The sequence below is a fragment of the Pan paniscus genome, chromosome 6 (assembly GCF_029289425.2).
Source record: "Pan paniscus chromosome 6, NHGRI_mPanPan1-v2.0_pri, whole genome shotgun sequence".
Lineage (NCBI taxonomy): Eukaryota > Metazoa > Chordata > Mammalia > Primates > Hominidae > Pan > Pan paniscus.
Genome location: NC_073255.2, coordinates 52961434 through 52984655, shown reverse-complemented (window position 1 = coordinate 52984655; position 23222 = coordinate 52961434). Strand labels below are relative to the sequence as shown.

At 48.2% G+C, this 23222-nt stretch overlaps 2 protein-coding genes across 6 annotated transcripts in view; one reads left to right on the top strand and one right to left on the bottom strand.

Annotated features, from left to right (window-relative positions):
• Positions 1 to 941: 941 nt before the first annotated feature.
• Positions 942 to 20316, bottom strand: UPP1 (uridine phosphorylase 1). 5 transcript variants are annotated; one of them, XM_003805827.6, is made up of 9 exons: positions 19964 to 20273; positions 19015 to 19191; positions 14541 to 14605; positions 9577 to 9694; positions 7378 to 7536; positions 5948 to 6062; positions 2276 to 2485; positions 1854 to 2000; positions 942 to 1143 (listed from the first exon to the last, which is right to left on the bottom strand). In XM_003805827.6, the coding sequence occupies exons 3-9, from the start codon at positions 14582 to 14584 to the stop codon at positions 1004 to 1006; spliced, it is 933 nt and encodes a 310-aa protein (XP_003805875.1). In that variant the 5' UTR covers positions 14585 to 14605; positions 19015 to 19191; positions 19964 to 20273; the 3' UTR covers positions 942 to 1003. The 5 variants fall into 5 exon arrangements, with proteins under 5 accessions (XP_003805875.1, XP_063462296.1, XP_008973685.1 ...); XM_063606226.1 differs by having other exon boundaries at positions 19015 to 19129; positions 19964 to 20211; XM_008975437.5 differs by lacking the exons at positions 5948 to 6062; positions 7378 to 7536; positions 9577 to 9694 and having other exon boundaries at positions 19964 to 20316.
• SUN3 (Sad1 and UNC84 domain containing 3) overlaps positions 20223 to 23222 on the top strand; it is a 100550-nt gene continuing 97550 nt past the window's right edge. Inside the window, exon 1 of the mRNA XM_055115923.3 lies at positions 20223 to 21680. The gene's annotated coding sequence lies outside the window, so the exon portion shown is untranslated. The remainder of the gene's footprint in view (positions 21681 to 23222) is intronic.

The following is a 23222-nucleotide window of genomic DNA, read 5'->3' as shown; positions in this document are numbered from 1 at the left end:
CAAGTCACACAGCAAACTGCTAAGCAGAGCCCCTGAGCGTGGGAGTGTCCCTCAGAGCCCACCAGGAAATAAGCCCATCTCAAGGACAGGAAACAATAATACCAGAAAGTGGCCACACTGATGTGGGGAGAGTTGAGAAGTCAGCCAGGAGCCTGGGCAACCCACAAGCCAGTGAAGACCCAAGACCCAGCTGCCCCTGAGCTGGGGACCTAGGCCTGCCCAAGCAGCTGCTGCCAGACTCACCCGAGACAGAGGGGCCACCCTGGATTCTCCCCTCCACTATAAGGTGCAACCGAGAAGGAAGCTAAGAGACACGGAGTCTAGGAATGTCAGTGTGAAGCCAGGAACGAATGCAAGGCTGACAAGCAATGGACAGAAACAACAGGACAAGCTGTCTTGAGCCCAGGTGTCCCATTTCCCATCCCTAGGTACTTGGATCAAGACACTAGCATTGTGGACAATGGGTGGGAGGATTACTGTCGTGTGATTAAGCTGGTGTGGAGGGTTTTGGGAATGTGTGTGACTATAATTTGGAAACTGTGTATATGCCTGTTTAGGTATGCATTATTTCTCAAACACCCCTGCTGTCTGCTTCATTGGTTTTCAGTCATCTCTCATTGCAAGTGGTGCATGGAATTTTTTTAGTGTATCAGGAAATGAGTTTCCTGGCACTATTATCAGATTTCTTGTTTAGTGACATGAAATCTGACTACCATTAGAATTTTAAAGTCTGAAAAATTTCCCTAGAAATAGTACAAAAATTTGGTAGAATGTTCTTGAAGAAACCCCAAATCAGGCTAACATCATTGAAAATGCTCCAATGAAACTTCAAAAGGAAGAACATCTCCCATGCGGTTAATCCAAGATTCTCTGTCTCTTAATCGCGATCTGATTTTCTGGATTCTTGTGTAAAGTGTGCTCAAAGTCCACACAACAGGGGATTTTGGACAATGCTTTTAATGGCAAGTCATCGCAGCAGGTCTGCGGAGGTGCAGGGCAGCGCTCAGGCCTTGCTCAGTTTCTTCTTGATGAAGTAGCTCACCAGCCGCTGCGGCCTCTGCTGGTACTCGCTGAGCACATTGCGAGGGCTGCTGATCTGGTCCCCTTCCAGGCGGTTCAGGAGGGTGACACACACCACGGCCGCTGCAAAGGACAAAGACCACATCAAGGCAAGGTGCCGGGGGTCTAACATTTCACAGGGACGGGATGAAGAACCCACGAGCTCTGAGGAGCAGCCTCTCTGCCTCCTCAGGAAACCAGGCTGCCCATGCAGTCAGGCGGGGCCGGAGGATGGAGCGCGGGAGGGAAAGGCACTGGTCCAGGGGCTCGGAAGGCTCCTCCCTCTCTGACACCACCCTGCCCTGTCCCTCCCTTATTCTCGTGCCTGCTTCCAAAAGGAATTCACCATTCCAGGACCAGCTCAGGGCTGCAAGCACCACCTTGAAAGGCACATTTTGGCCGAGGTGATAAGGGAATTCTGCAGAGCTGTGAGCTGGCCTTCAAGGGTGGCTAGTACCTTGAGGGTAGATGAACCACAATTCAGAAAGCCAAAGCGCTTTGAAAGCCGAGTTTTCTATAGACCTGGTGGCAGCCTCATGGGGCAGCAAAACCTTTTTTGTCATTTTTCCTACACAAGGTCACTGAGAATCCTGCATTTTGTCATGTGACAATCAAAAGACATTGAACAGCATTGTGGTGACAACACATATGTCAGAAAGTGACTTGGGGGCAGCGGAAACAGAAACCAGAAATGGGTATCGGGGTGCCCCAGGAGGAGGAGCCCCAGCGAGGGGCTCCAGGAGAGCAGAAGTGAAGGGAGGAGGGGACGCCGAGGCCCATCAAGTGCCGCTTACCTTGGAGGCCGCAGGCGCTGCACATGGCGGCAAACACCGAGGACTCCATCTCGATATTGCGGACGCCGGCTGCGTAGGCTGCCTCCAGATACGCCTGCTTGTCCTTCTCCGTGTAGGAGCAGAGAGCCCCATCCAAACGGCCTTGCCCTGAGGCACACATGGAGACATGAGAACCACATGCATGTGAGAAGCTCCTACAACACATCAGCGCCACTGATGCCCAGAAGGACACAGGGACAAGCAAGACCCATCCAGGTCCTGCACAGGTCCACTCAAACGGGTCATTATAACCACTCTGGGCGAAGTGTAACTGAGACAGCAGCCTGGCAAGTGGAAACGCCAGTCCACAGCGAGAAGGCAGGCTCAGGGGACGGACCAGGGTTCCCTGGCTGAAAGACGCCTCCTCGTATCCGCTGCCTCACCTTCATAGAAGTCCAAGGTGCACATGGTGTTCCCCACCACTGTGGTGAACTCGCTCAGCTCTGCAGAACACAGCAACAGCTCCTGCACCAGCTTCTTGTTAAGGTCCGTTTTCCGGATGACCCGCTTCCCCAGGACAATCTGCTCAAACTCTGCCTTGAAGCAGGTATCCACTGCCTGCTCTGTTATGACCACAGTGCCAGGCTCCAGACCTGAGGAAGAAAGCAGACATCAAGATATGCAGGGTGTAAAACAAAATAAAATAAAAGCAGGGCAGCCAGGGAGCACACAGCAGAGCATATGGAAGAAAGAAGCAGATCCACCCACACATCCAAACACGAAGCATCCAGTACTGTTCTGAAATACACAGTGACCCATTTTTCCCATTCAACTTTTTTTTAAGCTATGAAAGTAATTAATGCATGATCATTATGGACACTATGGAAGAGAAAGGCACAAAAAACAAAATAGAGGGCTGGGTGCAGTGGCCCACGCCTGTAATCCCAAGCACTTTGGGAGGCCAAGACGAGCAGATCACCTGAGGTCAGGAGTTCAAGACTAGTCTGGCCAACATGGTGAGACCCCATCTCTACTAAAAATACAAAAATTAGCCAGGCATTATGCCGGGTGTCTGTAATCCCAGCTACTTGGGAGGCTGAGGCGGGAGAATCACTTGAACCCAGGAGGCAGAGGTTGCAGTGAGCCAAGATCACGCCACTGCACTCCAGCATGGGCAAAAAGAGCAAACTCCATTTCAAAAAAAAAAAAAAAGAATAAAATAAAAATGGCCAGGAACCTTCAAGTACTTTGTCCCATATTTCTTGCTTCCATTCACGGCGATTTCCCACTGTTGTCTGTCACTGAACCATATACCATGATGTGTTTCATTGATCCCTGTTTCATACCTTGTTAATATTTAAGATTTCAGGCAAATACTTGAAAAGTAAACCAGCAAAAGGCAGACTAGAACAGTATAATGAAGTCCCACACCCTAAATCCAGGTGAGCTATGACCAACTCCTGACCTACCTGGCCTTCCTCTCAGATTGATGCATTATTAGGGTCCAGTTTCTATGTTCTGGGCGTGCCTTCCTGGAGTAGTTTCCTGTTTGTCGGGACATTCCTCTGCTCCTTATTCTTTGTGTTATAATAATTTTAGATGGGATTTGACCATTGTTATGGACCTGGACTGAATGCTGGTTTCCCCCTCAAAATTCATAGGCTGAAATCCTAACCCCAAAGGTGATGGTTTCAGGCAGCAGGGCCTGTGGGAGGTGATTAGGTCATGAGGGTGGAGCCTGCATGAGTGGGATTAGTGCCCTTATAAAAAGGACCCCGGAGAGCTGCCTGACCCTTCTGCCATGTGAGCACACAGGGAGAAAACAGAGCTCTATGAATCCGAAAGTTAGCCCTCACCAGACACCAAGTTTGCTGACTCCTTGACCTTGGACTTCGCAGCCTCCAGACTATGCGATAAATTCCTATTGTTTATAAGCCACTCAGTCAATGGCATCTTGTCTATCAACCTGCAGGGACTAAGATAACTATGATCCATTTCTGATACTTATTTTAATGCAAAATTGGTTTTCCTAAACATGTGGGAGGGAACAAGAAGTCAGATCTTTTCCAGAGCTCCCAAGTCAGTTGTTTTCATGAAACATTAAAAAACATGGCCGATTGCAAAGACCTTTGCTTCGCTCCCCACATGTATCTGAACTCCTCTTTCCATTGCTACTCCTGCGGCTGTTCTGGGCAATTCCGAGTCTCCTTTCAGCAGCTTCTCCCAGCACTGGGGCTGGAGCTAGAGGAGAGCTTGGCTGATGCCTTGGTGAACCCACAGGGCCTGGAGTGGTCAAGCCCCTTGGAATTCCAGCATCACTCACATTGGGACGCACAGGCCACCTCCAGTGTCAGCTGCCATCTTCACCATGTCCCCCTGCACCTTCCTAGGAGTGCCTGGGACTCTTGTTCTCAGGTCTGTCCATCGCCTTGAGCTTCCCCCTGAGCAGCTGCCAACACAACCAGATCCTGAGGCTTTTTGTCTCCACCCATTCATACTTTGGGGTTTGTGAGGATAGCACATCACCTTTTATTATCAACTGTGTCCAGGGGTTTTTGGTTTTGCTCTCTAGTTGCTCTTTCCATTTTTATAGAGCAATTGAGGAAAATTCAAAATCTATACTACTCCCTCCAGAATTATCTGATCATTGTTTTAAAAATCACTCCAGAGCAAGAACTCAAGAACCATTGACTAGAGTTCCTGGCAGAGGCCAGCGTGCTATGCACAGCTGTGTCAGGTGGGCAGCATCGGAGACTAAGCTTGCAGGACTGAGACAGCTCATGGCCGTTGGTGTGTTGTCCTAGGGACAATTTCGCTAAACTTGGAATTACAGTCATACAAACACAGATTTTATGCATCAATCTCTCTATATAACAAAAAGAAAAGAGACAAGATAACATATTCAAAATATTTGGGTCTAAAGCAAGTCCCCTTTCAAGGTCAGGACACTTAAATTCTAGAATTGCTATAAATCCTAGATAGTCCAGGCCCTAGACAGCCTGGAACAAGTACACACAGGCCTGGCCAGCAGCGGCAAAGCTCAACTTTCTCTAGGGCACATGCAGGCTTCTTCCCTGAGCTCTGAACACCTCGGTGGGAGCAGGAATCACTAGAACCCAGTTTTTAGCAGAAAGAATGGCACAGAATTGGAACCCCAGAGAGCAAGACGACGTATTTAAAACAAATCTGCCTAACAGACTTTGGCTTACAATTCAACAATTTGTTAGCTTTTGCTTTCTCATGAAATCTCATTCTTTCTTTGCCATGTTTGTGGGGGTTTTTGTTTGTTTGTTTGTTTGTTGTTGTTGTTGTTTTTGAGATGGAGTCTCGCTCTGTTGCCAGGCTGAAGTGCAGTGGCGCGATGTTGGCTCACTGCAACCTCCGCCTCCCGGGTTCAAGCGATTCTCCTGCCTCAGCCTCCCGAGCAGCTGGGACTACAGACGCGCACCACCACGCCCAGCTAATCTTTTGTATTTTAGTAGAGACGGGGTTTCACCATGTTGGCCAGGATGGTCTCGATCTCCCGATCTTGTGATCCGCCCGCCTCGGCCTCCCAATGTGCTGGGATTACAGGTGTGAGCCACCGCACCCGGCCAACCATCTTTGTTTTTTAAACAAAAAAAAAGTCCCTGTTGAGGATAGGGACATTTTAAGCTAATTTAAGGACACTTATCTGAGTTTTGTACTGCGCCTCTCTCTTCCCCCCTTTGATTTTCCTGTGTCTTTTCTCCTAAGGTGCTTCAAATCCCTGCAGGATTAGGGAGGAGGAAAAGTAAGCAAAGGAAAGGAGAGAATGGAGAAGGGGGATTAGAAAGAATAAGAGAGAATCAAGCAGACAAGAAGGCACAAATTGTGTAACCCCAAAAGGATGAGTTTCCCCCATATGCCTGGTATGGTACCCTTCTAATGCCTAGCTCTGGGGTGTGGGTTGGGAGAACAGGTTGGACAAAAAGAACAAAACACGCTTCTTTTCACACCTCCTGTTAATAAGCTTCCCTTGAACAAAGCCAAGAAAGGAACTCTTTGTCTCTAATCCCACACCATGTAGAAGCTGCCTTGGCATGCCCCAGTCCCTCATCCATTCACAGGGCAAGAGGCCCCTCTGCAGACCTTACCTATCCCACCAGAAGTGCCAATGCGGATGATAGTGACGTTGGAGCACCGGGCATAGTACAGCAGCTTTATGAGCTCATGCAACATGATTGAGATAGAAGGAATGCCCATACCATGCTGGAACCAGGGAGAAACACCCATGTTAAGCCAAGGTTGTGACTTTGTCAATGTTCTGGCTGATGTTTCATGTGATGTAATTCAATCTAACATGCCCACTGACATAGTGATGAAAGATAAACTTTTTAAATATAAATTTAAGAACTAGTAACACTTTGGGAAACTTTAAAGTGTATGCAAAGCTGTCAAAGACAAAACCCCATTTGATCGACACAATTTGTTAAATAGGTAACAGCTGAGGACCCAGGGGCTCAGCAGGGAAGCAGCAGTCTGCTATTGCCAGGTAACAAACAGCTCCTTCTAGCATTTGAAGCCCTGCATAAATACCCACCCTATTCTCCCACACCCCACCACAGGTTAAAGTTTTATCTCCTTTCTCTTTTCTCCCTACACCCTCTGCTTCAGACAAACTAAGTAATCAGCTGGTTCCTCAGCCCACTGGACACAGGATGCCTTGCTGATCTTGTCTGCCTGTGCCTTTTCCTCTCTTTGGGGTCTCTGCATACCTCCTTCTCCTGCTCTCCTCTTCAGAGCACCCCCCTAGTGTCACAACTTCCGTGATGCCTCTCCCTGGATGGACTCAGCACTTTCCAGGGGCTGTTCCTGTGGCAGAGCCATACAGTGGAGGCATCCCTGCTAGAATCGGTCACGGAGCCTTACACACAGGAAAGGCTTGCACAGATTATCAGTAACTGAATAATGTCTTGGCTCCCTGATATGTTCTAGTTGGTTGACATAGCTAGTGTCCTCAGCTGACTGGAGAGGTAGGGGTGCACATCTCAACAAAAGGGGTTCCCTTTCCTTACTCTGCAGCTGTTCATTTATATTGCTCCTGACAAAATCAAAACTGAAAAATGAAAAGACTTCTATGGTAGAATCTGGAGATTTCTGTGTTCACCATGCTCATTGCTAAATCAAAATGTGTTTTGAAGTAACTCACTGTGAGGTGGTAGAGGGGATTAGAGAGGCCTGGTACTTTGAGGCTCTCCTTCCATCCTGCTCCAGGCAGGGCGCCCCCTACTGTCCCTCCTCTACACCCCAAGCACTCTAACTCCCTGCACCTGCCACCCTCACACTGTGTAGACAGACAGCGGTGTATATGCATTTGTGTACTTAGTCGCCCCTGGAGACTGAGCCTCAAGGACGATAGCCTGAGTTCAATAATCTCTGAATCCCAGCTACTGTGGGCTCACCCTGCTCCCAGCCATTTACAGTAAGCAGGTGTTAGGGGACCAGCTGTCTGTGTGTGCAGAGGGGTGGGGCACAGGGGGTTGCAGAGCCTAGAGACTGAGCACAAGGGAAGGCAGGTACTCACACTGACAGACAGCACCGGTCCTACTTTATACATGGCATAGCGGTCAGTTCCCGCACAGATGTTGGGATAGTCTCTACCTGGGCAGTCAAGGCCCAGCTCTGCACCAACGCACCTGATGAAGGCTTTCATCCGGGAGGGGCTTCCACCAACACACACAAACTGCAGCCAGAGAAGAGAGACCCCCATTAGTGCACTGTCTATAGCAGAGGTCCTCAAGTGGGGCCCCTAGACCAGCAACATCAGTATTACCAATGAACTTGCTAAAAATATAAGTTCACTGGCCTCACCAGGACCTGCTGAATCTAAGGGGCCCAGTAATCTGCTTTAACCAGGCCCCCTGGTGAGTGGTCAGGGTGGGCGGCCAAGCATCAAAAGGCAGTCAGCTCCACAAATGCAGGAATCCAGACCCTTGCTCTCTCTGAGGAGGTAATCCCAGGTTCTGTGCACCCTCGGCCTCCCTCCGTCATGTAGAAGGCGGCTTGTGGAGACAGCCTGGGTTTGAAACAGAGGGAGCAACTCCTCACTGTCCCTCTGTGTTACCAGGGCCCCACAAAATGGGCTACTGATCGCTCTCTCGCCTGGTTACTTGAGTGCCAAATAGCCAATGCTTGAGAAGAGCCAGCCGAAGCCTAGAGGAGGCTCAGGAAGTGATAGCTATTCTGGATGGGTCTCTCTCAGAGAAGTAAAAACTTTAATTTGCAGAACATCATGTAAGAAAATGTTAGTTTTGAAAAAAAAATTTTTTTTAAGTGAGTAAGTTTTTAAAGAGTTTGAAGATGGCTGGGCACAGTGGCTCACGCCTGTAATCCCAGCACTTTGGGAGTGGGCAGGCAGATCACCTGAGGTCAGGAGTTCCAGACCAGCCTGTCCAACATGGTAAAACCCCATCTCTACTAAAAAATACAAAAATTAGCTGGGCATGGTGGCAGGTGCCTACAATCCCAGCTACTCAGGAGGCTGAGGCAGGAGAATCGCTTGAACCCAGGACAGGGAGGTTGCAGTGAGCTGAGATCACACCACTGTAATCCAGCCTGGGCAGTGAGACTCCAGCTCAAAAAATTTTAAAAAAAAAATTCTGAAGATAAAAGAAAAGAATTATTAATTATTCTCTAAACATAAAAAAGAAAATTCCATAGCCTGGAATAAAAATCACTATGGATTAACTTAATAGGATGAATGAAATTTTAATGACTTAAAAGCACATGGAAAGTTGTCCACAATTTGAAACCAACACTATCAAAGAACAGGATAATTGATAAGACATAACACTATTGTTTAATTATGATCCCATGTAGCAGCACTGGATTCTAGCATCCTGGTATATTTTGATTTTTAATTCTACATGTCAGTTCATCTTTACCCATTAGACATTTCAAAGTCCTATGTTAAGATAAATCAGAACTAAGGGACTTAAGACTTTGTAGAAAAAATTAGCTGGAAGCTGCATGAAGCAAAATAAGACATTAAAGGCAATTAACTAAACAGAATATCAATATGTATCTCATATTACAAACAAAATACAATGACCTTTATTTACTATCCTTTGCTTCCCTAGGAAATTTTTACATCTTTCTCTTCTCTCAATGAAGCATTAGGAAGTTTATTTTATATATAGTTTCAAATGCATAGTCATGCCCCATGTAACGATGTTTTGGTAAACAAGGAATCACATATACACGACAGCGGTCCCAGAAAATTATATAATACAATGATTTTACTGTAGCTTTTCTAGGTTTAGATATGTATAGATACACAAATGCTTACCACTGTGTTACAACTGCCTACAGTATTCAGGATACTCACATGCTATAGAGGTTTGTAGCCTACAACAGGCATATGGCCCAGGCAAGTAGTAGGCTCTACCACCTAGGTTTGTGTGGTTACGCTCTATGTTGTCCACACAACGATGAAATACCTAAGGCTGCATTTCTCGGACCGTATTTCCAGAGTTAAGCAATGCATGACTGCACTAAATTTGCAAAAGATGAATTAGGGAACAATTTGGCACTACTTAGGATAGTTTTACTTGCTAGTTCACATACTTGAAAGTTAAAAATTTGCAAAAATTTGGTAAACATTATGTCTTCATAAACCTGTCAGCTGTGGTCTCTCAAGCATTTGTGGGTTGGTCTACCTGTATAATATAGGGGGAGGTTGATCTTAAGACAAATGCCAAGGTGTCAACACCTGGCCTCTTACCTTCACATCTCCAAACAAGGCTGGGAAATTGTGTCTGCTAGTGGTGAGATTGAAATGATAGAGAATATCTTCTTTCATTTTTGCTATGTTTGGATTTAAAAGTCTGACGGGGCAATCACTGTTAAAAAACAAGAAAGTGGAAGGCTTATAGAACATCAGTGCCCGACAGCCGACATTATCACAGAAGTGCCCTATGTCAGACACGAGGCTCATGGTGGGAGAAAGACAGGGCCAGATCCCGGAGATAAGACAACCCCAACATTGCCAAGGTCCCCACTTGCCTCCCCTCTGTTCTTCCCTTCTCCTCCCTCTTAACCCCTGTTGCTCCCATGGCTCTGTTTGGAGGGCAATAGGGATGAAATCAGAAGAGCACACGAAAGTACACAGATGGAAATGTTTGATCTACCCATACAAGGAGTAGGGAGTATAGCCAGTTGCTCCTCTAATCAAGTTCATTCAATGAATAAACTTGAATTTATTTTAAAACTGCTATGTTTACCATAGGAAATATGAACAGAAATAGAAGGAAAAACAACCTCTAATCCTACCTCCCTGAGATAACCTTTCCAATCTGCATACCTTCAATTTGTTTTTGTTTTTGTTACACTAGCTACCACTTCTCCAGCACGATATCCAATAGGAGTGACAAGATAAGACATCTGTTTATCTGCTAGAAAATGTGCTCATGGCACATGCTGGTCTAGAGCAAGCATCAGCAAACTTTTCTTCATAAAAGGCCAGATAATAAATACATGTGGTTTTGCAGGCTGCATGATTTCCGCTACTTCTCAAGTCCACCATAGACATGTGAAAGCAACTACAGATAGCACACAAATGAGTGAGTATGGCTGTGTTCCAATAAAACCTTCCTTACAAAACAAATGCCCCAGGTCTAGATGAGTCCCTCAAGCCTGTCGAAGTCCCTTAGAGCTAGCCTCAAACGTAGCTCCTTCAACAATGTATGCCTTCTGAGTCCTAAAGATGGGTGGGCTCCCTTACAGGAAACAGAGGCAGACATGGGATGCTGATGTCAGAGCAATTGGGGACTTCTTTTTCTTCCTTCTGAGTCTGACTTTCTGCCCTGAACCCCGTGGTTATGTCTCCTCCTCAATCTAACTCATGAGAAAAGAAAAAGATACAAGAGAGGCAAGGTCTCAGCTGCCACGGATTTGGAAATAACTGTTAAATAAGGGATGCACACCCTTCACAGACATTGTCCATTCTCTCCCCTCACGATGCTTGTTGTACCTTATCTATATTTTAACACTGATATACATAATTAATGTAATAACTTTACCTCCAGAACAAAAATTTCTGGAGGCCATGACCACATCTTATATATCTCTGAATCCCACGTAACACACCACAGACAAGAAAAACAAGGTTGAGATGGTCCCATCCTATTTTATCTACCATTTTATCAAATCCCTATTTCTATCTGGCACTCATCAACAGCAGGCACCCAGGCTCCAAACACACAGATGGCCTATACCTGACTGCTTCCTCCTTTCATGCATGTCAAATGTTCCTTCCCATCAATTCCCCTAGAGTGGGGCCCAGGTGAGCTCACACCTGAACATTTCAGAAAGGCTGATATAGAAAACATAAGTACAAAGGGTTATACACAGAGACAGGGAGATCTTTGTATAAGGGGACAGGGGGCTAGGTGACTGTCTCCTGTATGGGCAGGCAGGGACTGTGCTGACTGCACTAGTGAATCTGCTGAAAACCCTGCTCAGGAAGGCACAGCAGCCTGCCTGAAGCACAGAGCCACACCCGCCTGCCCCTAAGCCCACCTCTTCCTGACAAGCTATGGGCGGGGGGGATCTCCAGAATCAGGGTTCATTCTACTCTGGGATGTGGGGCAAGGCCATTTTTCAAGGGACCAAATCCAGAATCACGTGTGGTAAGGACCATCCTTGAACTTTTCTCAGAAAGCCTTTTTGATCTCTAGGCCAATCTGAAATTCTGACAATCTGCACACCCCACAGTATTTTAGGATCCTTTAGTGACAACTATTTTTCATGTAAGTAACATTTCCATTCTCCTCCTTCAGGATGTTAGAAATACACAGAGTACAACATAGAAGGGCTAAGAGTCATGCTTCAAAATAACAAAACAGGATGTGATTAAGACAACTTTGTCACATATTTCAAAATAAAATACTTGTCTTTTCTCCTTGATTCTGAGAAATGAAGAAGAAGGAAGTAGGGTGTAACCGTGAAGACAGGCAATGATTTTAAAACATGAAAATTTGGCCGGGTACAGTGGCTCACTCCTGTAATCCCAGTACTTTAGGAGGCCAACACAGGTGGATCACTTGAGCCCAGGAGTTCAAGACTAGCCAGGGCAACATGGTGAAACCCTGACTCTACAGAAAATGCAAAAATTAGCCAGGCATGGTGGCATGTACCTATAGTCCCACCTCCCTGGGAGACTGATGTGGGAGGATCACCTGAGCCCAGGAGGTTGAGGCTGCAGTAAGCCCTGATCACACCACTGCACTCCAGCCTAGGTAACAGAGTAAGACTGTCTAAAAATAAAAAATAAAGTAAAATTTAAAAAGTAAATTTAACATGTACCATAATGAACCAGTAGATGCCCCAATTTATTTTTTGAAGGATTTTAAAATAACAAGTCAGAGACATACTACTTGGAAAAAAATATTTCTCTAGTCTACACATAATTTCAAGTGACTTTATTCTGCTTTATTCTACCACTTTATTCATCTAGCAAATATTCATTGAGCATCTACCATGTAAAAGAAATATATGAAATGAAAGAAATGAAAACTGTCTGGGCGCGGTGGCTCATGCCTGTAATCCCAGCAATTTAGGAGGCTGAGGCGGGCAGATCACTTGAGCCCAGGAGTTTGAGATCAGCTTGGACAACATAGTGAAACCTTGTCTCTATGAAAAATACAAAAATAGCCGGGTGTGGTGGTGCATGCCTGTAGTCCCAGCTACTCAGGAGGCTGAGGTGAGAGGATCACTTGAGCCCAGGAGGCGGAGGTTGCAGTGAGCTGAGATCACACCTCGGCACTCCAGCCTGGGTAAAAGGGCGAAACCCTGTCTCAATAAAAGACAAAAAGGAAAAAAAAGAAAGAAATGAAAACTGGCTTCTGATTCCAGGAGTTTATCAGCAGGGAAGAGAAAGCAGTATCAACCTTTATATAAACTTGCCCAAATAGCTTAGGACCGGCACATGTGGAGACAAGAAGAAAATGAGATGGGTGAGACACAGGGGCCTGAGGTACTAGGGAAGGGGAAGTGGGAGGGCTCCAGAAAATGCTGGCTGAATCTCGCACCAGCCAAGCATCCTGTGCTGGGTGTACTGAACATAAAGATGAGTAAGATCCAGTTCCACTCATGGAAGGCTTTCAACTTGGGGTAGAAATGAAGTTATTAATAGCTAGCACATATCAATTCATTTAATACTCTCAGTATAAACTAAGTACCATCAGTAACCCCATTCAAAGTCCAAGGTCACATCCTAAGAGGCTGTACTCCTGAGCTCTACACCTGACTGCCTTTCAGCAAGTGGAACATGATTAGCAGATAGCTGACGATAAAACAAGGGAGGGGAAAATAACTACCGAAGACAGGGAAGGGGAGGAAACCCTCACTGAGTTGCTTGGCACTTGGTGTGCCGGCCCTGTTTTCTCCAGCCTTCATTTCTACCACTCCCCTCCACCCCCACCAGCCTCCTACTGGGCCTCAACCTCAAGCCATGGCAGGAGGAGGAAGGAGGGGAGCTCCAGAAACTGGGGACAAGGCATTTTTGGCTGTCAATGACTGAAAATACCAGGAATACTATTAGTTCAATTAAAAAATAATCACTGAGGCAGGCCACAGTGGCTCACACCTGTAATCCCCGCACTTTGGCAGACTGAGGCGGGTGGATCACTTGAGGTCAGGAGTTTGAGACCAGCCTGGCCAACATGGTGAAACCCCATCTCTACTAAAAATACAAAATTAGCCAAGTGTGCTGGCTTGCACCTGTAATCCCAGCTACCTGGGAGGCCGAGGCACCAGAATTGCTTGAAACTGGGAAGCAGAGGTTGCAGTAAGCCAAGATTGCGCCACTCACTGTGCTCCAGCCTGGGCGACAAGAGCAAAACTCCATCTCAAAAAAAAAAAAAAAAATCACTGCAGGGAATGTCCACAGGCACCAGAAACTCCAAAATGGACACCAGGACTTCCGGGGAATGGAGGAGGAGAAGAGCATTGTCCATATGGAATTATGACCTGGGTATGCAGCTGTCACATGTGAGACTTCAGAGAGGTCTCAGGGAAGTTAGAGGAACAAAGGACCAGGAGTCCAGAGCAAGGGGGGCCAGAGGTCACCACAACCCTGGGTGGTGCCAAGGTCAGAGGCCACCAAGACTGGGGAGAGGCCATGGCGGCAGGACAGAAGGCCTGCCCGGGTAACCCCAGCAGAGGTGGGAGACAACTGGGGGGATGAGAAAATAAGAATAATCAGCGGATTAAAGTTCACATGGGAATCAGAATGAAGACAAGAAATTCTTGCTTTTCTAGCAATGCCTAAACACAAGTGGTGTCATGCCAAGCATACCAGAAGTATGACAAACTGCAAAGAAATAAGAAGGCATTTAAAATTCAGAACCAAGGCAGAGCTGAGTGATAAGCAGGGGATTTTGTTTAAGAAAGTGGCACATAGAGGAAAAACCTACTAGACAGAGATTTGAGCAGGGACTTGTCTGGTTTTCTGAAACAACATGTCCTAAGAATCAAGAGCTGAGGCCCCAGCGCCCGACCCCGGAGGTCTTTAACCATCTAATTTACGAACCTCCTGAGTCATTAATCCCTTCAGGCCTCAGTCTCTTTCACAAGCATCAAATGTGTTAATATATGTCAAGTCCTTAGAAAAATGTGTGGCACAACATATGCTCTATAAACAACCCAACCCCACCCAACCCAACCTGGAATGAAATGGAGCCTTACTTGTGACTTTCAGCTTTCTCTGCATTGGCTCCCGTGGCCGCCATTCCGCCAACTGAGGCAGGACCCTAAGGAAAAAAAATCACAGAATGGAGTGAATCCACTCAGTAGAAACCAAGATCGTGCAGAGCCCCACTAATATGTAGAAAGTCAGTGCAATGAAGTGGAATTCCTTACACACCTGATGTAAGTGTGTGAATTGTGTGAGAAATAGAAACAGAGAGAGAGGAGAGTGTGTATGTGTGTTTATAGCATTGCTAGTTTCAGAGAGGAGGTGCTGAAAATGTGCCAAAAGCCTAAGTGGACAGGCACCTCACACCTCCAGAGAACCTGTCCCCTTTATGCCTGTAAACCCAGCACTTTGGGAGGCCAAGGCAGGTGGAGATCATGAGTTCAAGACCAGCCTGTCCAATACAGTGAAACACCATCTCTACTGAAAATACAAAAATTAGCCAGGTGTGGTGGCAGGCGCCTGTAATCCCAGCTACTCTCAGGAGGCTGAGGGAGGACAATCACTTGAACCTGGGAGGCAGAGGTTGCAGAGCGACACTCCGTCTCAAAAAACAAAACAAAACAAAACAAAAACCTGTCCCTTATTCCCAATTTCCCAGCCCAGCAAGTCAAGACTCACTGACCCAACACACCACACCTCTCTGCCTCCCTTTTCTTTTTTTAATAGAGACAGAGTCTCGCTCTGTCACCCAGGCTGGAGTGCAGTGGTGCCATCTCGGCTCACTGCAACCTCCGCCTCCCAGGTTCAGGCAATTCTTCTGCCTCAGCGTCCCAAGTAGCTGAGACTACAGACACACGCCACCACGTTCAGCTAATTTTTGTATTTTTAGTAGAGACGGGGTTTCACCATGTTGGCCAGGCTGTTCTCGAACTGCTGACCCCAGGTGATCCACCAGCCTCGGCCTCCCAAAGTGCTGGGATTACAGGTGTGAGCCACCGCGCCCGGCCTCTGCCTCACTTTTCTAGAATCTCAGATGCTCTTCTCCCCAGGAAGAATTGGGTCAAAGATGGGTAAAAGGTATCAGCTCCAGGGGGAGCAGCGGGGACAGGGAACAACCATAGGAGGGAGAGGGATTGAGGCTGACCTGAGTCAGCCCACGGCCCCGTCTCCACTGCAAAGTCCCATGAAGGAAAACGTGGCGTACCTGCAGTTATTCCACTAGGGCTCAGTAGTCAGAAACCCCCAAGACCACTTCTCTGTGTGGAGAAGGGCAGGGTTTTGCCAGAGCTCTTTGAAGGAGGGTGAGACTCACATTTTGAACTCAGTTAATAAAGCAACAAACCCCCAAATGTCCTGTAATGGCCAGGCCCCCAACTCCCTGGAAAGCCTTGCAGAGTGGGCAGGATTCATGCTGAGAGGAAGAGAGTGAAGCACTGGGTCTACGGGATGATCCAAGGCTCATAAAGCCATCAGTAGGAGTCTGTGAAGTGGAGCTGCTTTCCTGAGGTCAAGCCAGTTGTTTCCACCACACGGTTCTCACCTTCGTAACTCAGCAGTCTCTTGTCACCAAGCTAAAACCCAAAAGGTCCCTTTTTGGAGAATGGGATTTATTATTACCATAATATAGTGATCATTTCCAGCAAATTTTGAATGCCAGGGAAAACTATAGTTGTTAGGTGTGGAGAAAAATGTTCCCTCCAATTGCTGCCTTAAATCTCTCCACCAGGCTTTCATTCTCCCTTAGCATTTACACAACACTTCTTTGGAAATCCCAGCCTACTGCAGTCCAGCTAAGGAGAGCTAAGAAGGGGAATAAGGTGTGGTGTTGTTGATTTTTTTTTTTAATTCACCACTTTATTCTTCATTTTTTAGAAACAGGGGGCCATGCACAGTGGCCCACGCCCCTAATCTCAGCACTTTGGGAGGCCGAGGAGGCCAGATCACTTGAGGTCAGGAGTTCAAGACCAGCCTGGCCAACATGGTGAAACTCCATCTCTACTAAAAATGCAAAAAAGTAGCTGGGTGTGGTGGTGCATGCCTGGAATCCCAGCTACTCGGGAGGCTGAGGCAGGAGAATTGCTGGAACCCAGGAGATGAAGGTTGTAGTGAGTCGAGATCATGCCACTGCACTCCAGCCTGGGTGAAAGAGCAAGACTCTGTCTCAAAAAAAAAAAAAAAAGAAAGAAACAAACATGGTCTCACTCTGTTACCCAGGCTGGAGTGGAGTGGTGCAATCACAGCTCACTGCCGCCTCAAATTATTGGGTTCACGTGATCCTCCCACCTCAGCCTCCGAGTAGCTGGAATTACAGGCATGAGTCACAACACCAGTGTGAAGGGAATGAGTTTTAAAAGAGGTATCACACCTTGGCCCCCGGTTCACCAGGGGCCAAATGAAGGACAGTGTAGGGATGAAGCTTCATGAATAGGCAGAGCTACCTCTCCCTACACATGTGGAAGGAGGAGAGAGAAGCCAGGGCAGTGCTTCTTATCAAAAGGCACTACAGGAGGATCCCGGGGCGTCGGTGTCTGGTCATGATTTCAGGCCTTCTTCAGGATCCATTAAGCAGACCTACCGACTGAGGGAAGAAGTAGGGTTTAGGGTCAGGCAGAGTCCTGATCCCCAGGGCCAGTTTCTGTGGGGCAGGAACATTCCCCCGTAAGAGTGGCTCCTCTGAAGAATGTGCCCTCTTACAACCTCCCCTAAAACTCTGCCCCCTCCAGGCTGCTATTTTTGTCTTTAGGGGTAGGGAGCTAATGGGAGGGAGCAGCCCCCCAGTGAACCAGGCAGGGGAAGAGCTAAGAGGTGAGCTCCCTTGGGCCAGCAGCTGAGAACATCCCACTGAATCAGAGACTGCTGAGTGGCCCCCAGAAAGCTTTCCAGAGAGAATCCAACCCCGTTTGTAGAAAAGGAAACCAAGCCAAAGACAGAACTTCCCGTCTGGCCTTGTAGAGTAAGGATGTTTCTCTCTAGGTTTGGTTGCTTTTCTTTACTCTGAACCAGAGAAACCAAGGCCACATCAGCAGAGAAATCAGTTCCCTTGTCCAGTCACTGCCTTCTGCTGGCTCCTTCCTAGTGGGCTCCAGGACCAGCCTCACTCTCTTTCCCTTTGCAATCTTAGTACCTGCAGGATCCCCCCTCCTGGGTGTGAGTGTCCCAAGAACTAACTTTTCTCCACTTTTCAGCCCTGCACTCAGGGAGGGTCTATTTAACCATACCCACGTAGGCAGAGAAAGTTGCAGATGTCTGCAGTGCTCCAGTGGAAAAGACCCTGGTGTTGAAGATGTCAGACTGCGCTGATTTTAGAAAACCTTTCTCCTAACATTGTACCACAATGTTCTCCAACTTCCGTAAGGAAATGAAATTCAGTTTCTCAACAAGTCTTCTCTCACCTCTCTAGAAAGCCATGCTCTTCGCTCCCCTCCCCACATAACAGGAGAGTTTTGCTGGTTTTACCTGGGCTGCAAATTCTACCTCCCAGGGAAATCCTAAACCTGGCTTAGGATTTGGCTCCCCAAGGAAAAGTCTTTTCAGTGATCACCTGGGGCTCCCTACCTATTACCAGCCAGATCCATCTTACTTAAAAAAAAAAAAACTGAAGACGTTTTTGATTTTTTTTTTTTTTTTTTTTAGTTTTAACCCGTTAAACTCAAATCAGATTGGTAAGTTACTTGCATAAATAACTTAGCTTGTAAACATTTAAAATACTTTTTTGAATGAACATATTTCAAAAGCAAATGTGAGAGAGAGAGGAGAAGGAAGAAGAATGTTTGTTGTTTATCTTTAGGGAAGAGGAAAACCTAGAAGTTTCATTTTCTGTTATATATTTGATTTTTGGTTTTTTGGTTTTTTGGTTTGTTTGTTTTTACAATAAGTTTGCGTTAATTTTAAGATCAGTAAAGTCAACAAAATTCCACTTTGACAAAAAGCCCATGTAAAGAAAAACTAATTTATCCTTCTTAAATGAAACATGAATGCCCACCAGTGCTGAAAGTATTGGAACCAAGAATATAATTTGTGCTCGATACACCTGTGCTGAATTAAAACGGTCTGCGGTGATGAGGTTTAATGCAGAGGACTGGAAGGTCAGGGTAGCCTCTGAAAAAAGAAATAATGTAAGAGCAGCTGAGAAGTGGGGAAAGCTTGGGCCAAAATGCAGATGGGCAAACAAACTGAAAGGCAGGAGAGACAAAGGCCTGCCCTGGGAATGGCTCAGCAGCGCTTGTAGAAATCCAGAGTAAGACATTCTTTCTATACAAGGAAGTCACAAAGTTTTTTAAAGACCCGCGGTTACAGCCAATGAATGGAACCAATGGTCTTTTTAACCAGAAGACCCCAGGAAGGTAGAAAACGAGCCAAGGAAAGGCCAGGCAGGGGACAGTGGGGAAAGGAAACAGGGATGGAGAAGCAGAGAGGGAAGTGCAGAGACAGGTCACCCAGGCGCCTGGAAACTGCCTCTATGGCCTTCACGGGAAACGGCCTCTTTCTACTCCGGATCCCAGACTGTGTTTCTTTGAAACTGACCGTCAGAGGAGAGCGGCTGGAGGCGGACAGACGTCTGCAGTGGGAGGCGCTCCAGGCGTTCCAGGCAGTGTCCTGCCGGCGAGTCACCCGCGACCGCGAGTCACCTCACCAAGCCCTGAATTGGGACAGGAGACGAGACGTGTCGACGAGCTGCGGAGTTCCTCGCTTCTCTGGGCCCTGCCAGGTCCAAGAACAGGTTGCCATATAAAAGAATCGTGAAGGGACCCCCTTCCCCATGCAAATTATGTCATATAACGCATATGCCTGTGAAGTTTCTCTGCGGAGCTGCCAGATAACTCGATGCCAATATTTTATGCGGTAACATTTTGTTAAATGTTGACTCGATGGCCACTTGACGCCATCTGAACTCTGAAAGCTCAAGTAACAATCATCCTCCAAATGAAATTTTACCCCCTTCTCCCTTTAAAAGGCGGTGGGGACAAAACATCACTTCGTCACTTAAGTCACCAACTCCTTTCTCTTATCTGGGGCTCCCAGCATAGTTCTAGGGGTTCCCGCACTCCCCGCCCGGGTTTGGGCTGCGAGAAGCGCCCGCCCGCGCCCTGCGGCACCTGACCCTGCCGGCTCTGCCTCCACCCTCGCTGCGCCTTGGACCGGTGGGCTCCCCGCCCAGAGCCCCGCGCGCTCCGTCGCCGGGACGTGGGAGAGGTAGGCACGGGGTGGACCCGAGGAAGCACATCCCGCCCGCGCGCTTCCCCCCACGCCCACCTCGCTCCGCACACACCAGCCCCAGAACCTCCCGGCCGCGCGCCCGCCTCCCCGCGCAGCCGCGCCGGGCCGCTCTCTGCTCCTCTGCAGCTGACAGCCAAGGTGCACCAGAGCCTCCGTCACCGCCCCTACAGGTAAATGGGCACGTGGCCAAGGCAGGGGACGGGCTAGACCTCCCTGGGAAGAGAGAACGGCGGGAGCCGGGCCTTGGGCGACTCACCACTCGGCCTGCGCAGAGACCCGCTACACCCGCGGCGCCATCCTCGCACTGCGACACCGGCGACAAACACAATGCTCCAGGGCCGGACGAAGGGACGGCTCTCGGGAGGCTCGCGGACGGCGGGGCGCGGGTCTGTGCGCCGGAGCACTTGAATGAGGGAACCACTTGCGAGGTGAATCTCATATGGAGTCTGCGAGCGGCCCCGCCCTGCCCGGGGGTTACCGCTAGGCTCGGGCCCCGCCTGCCCTGGGCCGGCGAACTCAGCTGACCGCATCCTGGGCCATCCCGCAGACAAGCCCCGCCCGCCCCCACCTTCCTCTGCCCCTCTGGCCCCGCCTCCCCCGCCTTCCTCCTCTCCCCCCTCCCGCGAAGGTCCCGGGAGGCTCCGCCCGCAATTGCTTCTCCCCTCTGCAGAGCAGTTGGGCAATGGTAAAGAACCAGCTGCCAGTTCTGTTACTCATTAAACAGCCCCTACTACAGAGGAAATCATCTTACCCACGTGGTCCTAACCTGGGGCGGAGGAAACCGGGCTAGAAGCGGCTCGAGGACTAACCCAAGGTCACGCCGCCAGGCAGGATCCCCGGTCTGTCTGGAGGTGGCCCCGCGGCTGGGGCCAGCGGAGAGAAATGACAGCGTGGAACCAGCCCTGGCCCGGTGGTCGGGAATGTGGAGCTGGCACTGTCACTGTGTGTACCCTGGACCTCTCTGGACGGCCTCGGCTTCCCCCCTGGGGAGTTTCTCTGGGACCTTCCTGATCCTGGGAGTTCCCGCTTGCTGGGGCAAAGCCAGGAGCTCGCCCGAGGAGGGGAAGTGACTCATTCATTTCGAGTCGCAGCTAAGTGGCCGAACTGCCTCAAACCGGCGCTGCACTCTGACCCGCAGGGGCCAGACCTGCCTGCCCCCGGCCAGTGCCCACTCTCCGTCTCAGGCGTCTTTCCTGGTCCTCTCCCTGCTTCCCGAACGCGCACTCTGGTGAGAGCACAGAGCCTGGGAAAGAAGACGACCTAGAGGCCCGGGCAGCCCAGCACCTCTGTTACTTGCTTCCTAAAGGGAACTCCAGTTCCTGAGAAAACATGGGGTTGGGCCGGGAGTGGTGGCTCACGCCTGTAATCCCAGCACTTTGGAAGGCCGAGGCGGATGGATCACCTGAGGTCAGGAGTTCGAGACCAGCCTGCCCAACATGGTGAAACCCCGTCACTACTAAAAATACAAAAAATTAGCTGGACGTGGTGTCGCGTGCCTGTAATCCCAGGTACTAGGCAGGCCGAGGCAGGAGAATTGCTTGAACCCAGCGGAGGATGCAGTGAGCCGAGATCGCGCCATTGCACTCCATACTGGGTGACAAGAGTGAAACACACAAACAAATCAAGGAAGGAATTAAGGATTTTATTGAAAATGAAAGTACGGCCAGGCGCAGTGGCTCACACCTGTAATCCCAGCACTTTGGGAGGCCGAGGCGGGTGGATTACAAAGTCAGGAGTTCAAGACCAGCCTAACCAAGATGGTGAAACCCCGTCTCTACTAAAAGTAAAAAAAAAAAAAAAAAAAAAAAAAAACCTAGCCGGGCACAGTGGCAGGTGCCTGTAATTCCAGCTACTTGGGAGGCTGAGGCAGGAGAACCACTTGAACCTGGGTGGCAGAGGTTGCAGTGAGCCGAGATCATGCCACTGCATTCCAGCCTTGGTGACACAGTGAGACACCATCTCAAAAAAAAAAGGTAAATGAAAGTACACTCCACAGTGTGGGAGCGGGCCTGAGCGTAGGGGCTCAAAGGCCCCATTCCAGAATTTTGGGGAGTTTCAATGTCCTCCGCTTGGGGCACACACTATGTAAATGAAAGGGATGATGCAAAGTTACAAAGTCATTTACTTAGCCTACGCAGAGGCTATTTCCTGTCATAGCTAAAGTGTGAATCGGCCTTATGTTCCCTGCCTCCAGACCCTATTTTGCTGCCTCAGACTGAAGACTGAAACTGGCCTGGTTAGGAAGTTGGCTATTCTCTCTCTCTGAAGGTAGATTAACAACTTAGTTTTAGTTTTGTTACCGGAAAAGGGTCCCAATCCAGACCCCAAGAGAATGTTCTTGGATCTTGCGCAAGAAAGAATTTGGGGCCAGGGTGAGTCCACAGAGTAAAGTGAAAGAAGCAAGCTTATTGAGAAAGTAAAGGAATAAAAGAATGGCAATTCCATGGGCAGGGCAGCCTCTAGGGCTGCTGGTTGGCTATTTTTATGGTTGTTTCTTGATCATATACTAAATAAGGGTGGATTGTTCATGAGTTTTCTAGGAATTCTTCCTTTTAGAACATATAGGGTAACTTCTAAATGTTGCCATGGTATTTATAAACTGTCATGGTGCTGGTAGGAGTGTCGTTTAGCATGAGAATGCATTGTAATTAGCGAATAATGAGCAATGAGGAAGACCAGAGGTAGTTTTCCTCACCTTGCTGGTTTTTGGCAGGTTTTGGCCAGTTTTGGCTGGCTTCTTTACTGCATCCTGTTTCATCAGCAAGGTCTTTGTAACCTGTATCTTGTGATACCACCTGCCAACCTTCTATTTCATCCTGTGACTAAGGATGCCTAACCTCCTGGGAATGCACTCCAGCAGATCTCAGCCTCATTTTACCCAGCTCCTATTCAAGATGAAGAGTCTCTGAGTCGACCCCTTCTGACATATTTCCTGACTCTACAACCCTTAGGATTAAGGGTTCCCTTGTAAAAGGGAAGGGGGAATAACCAAATAACTCACCCCTTTCTTGGAAAACTCAGGAATAATCCACCCCTTGCTTAGCCCATATTCAAGAATAATCATAAAAAATACCCACTAGCAGCCCTTGGGGATGCTCTGCCTATGGAGTAGCCACTCTTTTATTCCCTTCTTTCTTAATAAACTTCCTTTTACTGTTCTCTGTGGACTCATCCCAAATTCTTTCTTGTAGGAGATCCAAGAACTTTCTCTAGGGCTCAGGATCAGGACGCCTTTCCAGTAAGTTTGGTGACCTGAAACTTTAGCATGGGTGACTTTATTTTTATTTTTAGTCTTGTCTTTTGGGGCCTAGTGCAAGAGCTTAGTCCAAAACAATGGCCTCCTATAATTTGTGTTTAACATTTGTCAGGTTAAAACCTTGTCAGTGTGACAAACTGGAAACAAAATTGTGTCGGGCCACTACTAAACCACACCCAAAATACCTGTGTCATCGATGTTTGCAAGCAGAGAGCAAATGCAGCCCACCAATGGCCACCTAGAGCAGCAGCTGCTAGAG